Here is a 2,738-nt window from a genome sequence, read left to right on the forward strand (position 1 = left end):
TTTATCTTGAAAGTTAGTTTTCATCAAAACTTTCTGAAGGCAGATCTGTCCTCTAATATATTCTTCCAGTTTCAGGCCCTCATGGATTCAACTGCCTGTCCTTTTTATGTCATTTTTCTTCTGATGTAGTCTTGTAATATTACTGTATATTTAAATAAATGTATAAATATTTTAACATTTGTTCTAATTTCAAATATCAATAGGTATAGCTCATATAAAGTCCAGTAAAATCTTGACCAAAAAATTTGAGAATTGATACTCTAATTTAATACTATAGTACTTCTGGAAAACAAGAGAAGGAAAAGAAATCCAAACCTCAGCATTTTCCTATGCTTCTAAATTGCACAAAATGGCTCCTTTTATTATCAATCTTAATTTTGTAATTGTATACAAAGAAATTCATCATATCTCAGTTATATACGAGAATTAGTATTGAGGCAATCTGTTCAATTTAACTATAATTCTATACAGAAACTCTTCAAATCAGTAATCAAGGGTTAAAGGAACTGCATGTGGCAGCTTAATTAAAACACTAAGGTAAACAGCTTTGTAATTAACAGAGGTTAATCATTCTAAATGATGTTTTTCAATTTCTTCAGAAGACATAGATGGGCTCCCATCAGCAAGGCATCACTGACAATACTTTGTTAGTACTTTCCAAATTTAAAGTAATTCAAGTATTAATCATCTTTCAGAAATACAATAATTACAATTGTTCCATAGTATATATTTAAGGATCATACTGCTCTCCAAGCTTTATTGGTATCCCCCAGCAGAAATTAAGATGCTCATATTATCCAACTTTAGAAAAGAGCATAAGGGGAGAGTATTTTAACTGCAGAAGGCAGAAGGCAGAAAGCAGTAAGAGAAATGAGAAAGGATTGTGTCCATATCCGAGGGTCCTGCTGCTTGAAATTCTGGACCAAGAAAGAAAGTTGTAAGTGATGGGAAAGAAGAGGACAGGAATTATCGTAAAATGCAAATTCTAGAACCACGTGAAAACACACCATACCTACCATACTCGCCACAGGCCTATAAAGTTCTGAGAAGCTCACCAAGTTGGCCAAGACAAAACTCTCTAGTGCCAATCTACATTTTAAGAAAGCATAGACACAAACATTCCGTAAAAGTTTAAAGTATACACTAGCTAGTGGGATTTCAAACTTTTTAGATAATATTTGCAGAAGTCTTAGCAAAAACCTAAATGATTCCATTGTGTTAACCAAAGCATAGTCAAACACTTGACCTAAAAAAACCAAAATAAATAAAAAACAAACTAAACGCTTAATGAAAGCTTTGGAAAGGTAACAAAAAATGTCTTTTGAAAACTTACTTCTCATGTTAACATCTATAGGGTTTATGCTTGCGGCATGGACTTTTATAATAACTTCATTTGGATAATGTATGATAGGTAACATCATGTTCTTGTTGAACCGCAGAACTTCATTCTTCCCGTACTTATCTATCACCCACGCAGGCATGACAGTGCTCCTTGGACAGGTAGTACTAATCCTCCTGACAGGAAGCTTCCGTATAACCGTGCTTCTCCAGAAGCAAGCCGCGGTACAGGCATTTCTTCTAAGCACACAAGTCTTCAAAACCTCCATCGCCAAAGTGACTAAACAGCGCTCTTCAATAAAATGAACCTAGGTGGGTCAAACGCTCACCACTGAAGTCAATTAAATTCTACCAAGCCACTAGCCAGTTTCAAAATTGTGCGTTCAGAAATGAAGTTAACCTCATGGAACAACAATATGAAACGGTTCCTCCGTTCTTCTCATCAGTAATTAATGTTTGGTCATTATTTTGTCCGTCCTCCTCCTTGCCTTATCCCCTCCCTCATTAAAAACGAAAAAGGAAAAGGCAGCTGTGCACGGGTCCCCACCCCAATCCCTGCCCTGGGAACCCTTGGCAGGACAAGCCGACCCGGCTGCCGAGCCCCAGGCCACGCACAATCAACGCTTCCCAATTCCCGGGGCGACCCCAGCCCGGAATCCCCTTGCTGGCCCGCTCTCCGTCTCCGCCCCGTGAGGCTTTGCGGCGCCAGCCAATCGCGAGCAGAGCTCGCGCCCCGGGGCTGCAATTCGACCAATCCAAGAGCTCCGTGTTGAAGGGTCCAGGGGCGATCCAAGATGGCTGCGCCCAGCGATACCCGCAGCTGCTGATGACCTCTTTTTCCACCTTGTCAGCTGATGGCTGTGGCCGCAGGCTGAACCCGAGAACATGTTGGGCCGGACCCTCCGAGAAGTGAGTGGCCTGATGAGGGACTCCGGAGGGCGGAAAGCTTGGCGGGCTCCATGCACAGAAAGTCTCCAGGCTTAATCACACAGCTGGGGGTGGGGGCTATCCCTTCCCCCTTTCGTTGCATGGGCTGGCGGTTCGGCCCGTTCGGTTTTTAGAATGTGGTCCCCATGCCCACCCAGGAATGCGGATCTCAGCAGGGGAGATATCTGCACTGCGGGGCTGTGGCATAGAAGTGCCCATTTGCTCAGGCTTGAGTCGAACTCGGGAAGGTCGTTTAGGGCGTGCTTTGCCGGAGAAGGGGCTTTAGTGGAGCCACCTGAATCTCTTGTCCCAGTTGATGGGCGCAGTGAATTAATAGATAAGTTCAAACAAAACCTTAGTGGCATTTTTCTTTTTTAAAAAAAATAAATTCTGGGCTGGAGAGATGGCTCAGTGGTCTAAAGCACCTACTTAGAACAAGCTTAGCAAAAGCATCAGGGACCGCGGTTCAATCC

General features: G+C 42.5%; 2 protein-coding genes across 3 annotated transcripts in view; one reads left to right on the forward strand and one right to left on the reverse strand.

Moving 5' to 3' along the window:
* The window catches only part of Rtn4ip1 (reticulon 4 interacting protein 1), a 46,897-nt gene extending 44,875 nt beyond the window's left edge, over positions 1 to 2,022 (reverse strand). For both annotated transcript variants that reach the window (XM_023722290.1, XM_004637466.3), the window contains exon 1: positions 1,334 to 2,022. In XM_023722290.1, coding sequence (XP_023578058.1) covers positions 1,334 to 1,607 — 274 coding nt within the window. In that variant the 5' untranslated portion in view covers positions 1,608 to 2,022. The remainder of the gene's footprint in view (positions 1 to 1,333) is intronic.
* Positions 2,023 to 2,125: 103 nt separating this feature from the next.
* The window catches only part of Qrsl1 (glutaminyl-tRNA synthase (glutamine-hydrolyzing)-like 1), a 45,080-nt gene continuing 44,467 nt past the window's right edge, over positions 2,126 to 2,738 (forward strand). Inside the window, exon 1 of the mRNA XM_012516061.2 lies at positions 2,126 to 2,247. Within this exon, the coding sequence (XP_012371515.1) occupies positions 2,224 to 2,247 (24 nt within the window). The 5' untranslated portion in view covers positions 2,126 to 2,223. The remainder of the gene's footprint in view (positions 2,248 to 2,738) is intronic.

Source organism: Octodon degus, unplaced genomic scaffold (genome assembly GCF_000260255.1).
Source record: "Octodon degus isolate 3935 unplaced genomic scaffold, OctDeg1.0 scaffold00090, whole genome shotgun sequence".
Classification (NCBI taxonomy): domain Eukaryota; kingdom Metazoa; phylum Chordata; class Mammalia; order Rodentia; family Octodontidae; genus Octodon; species Octodon degus.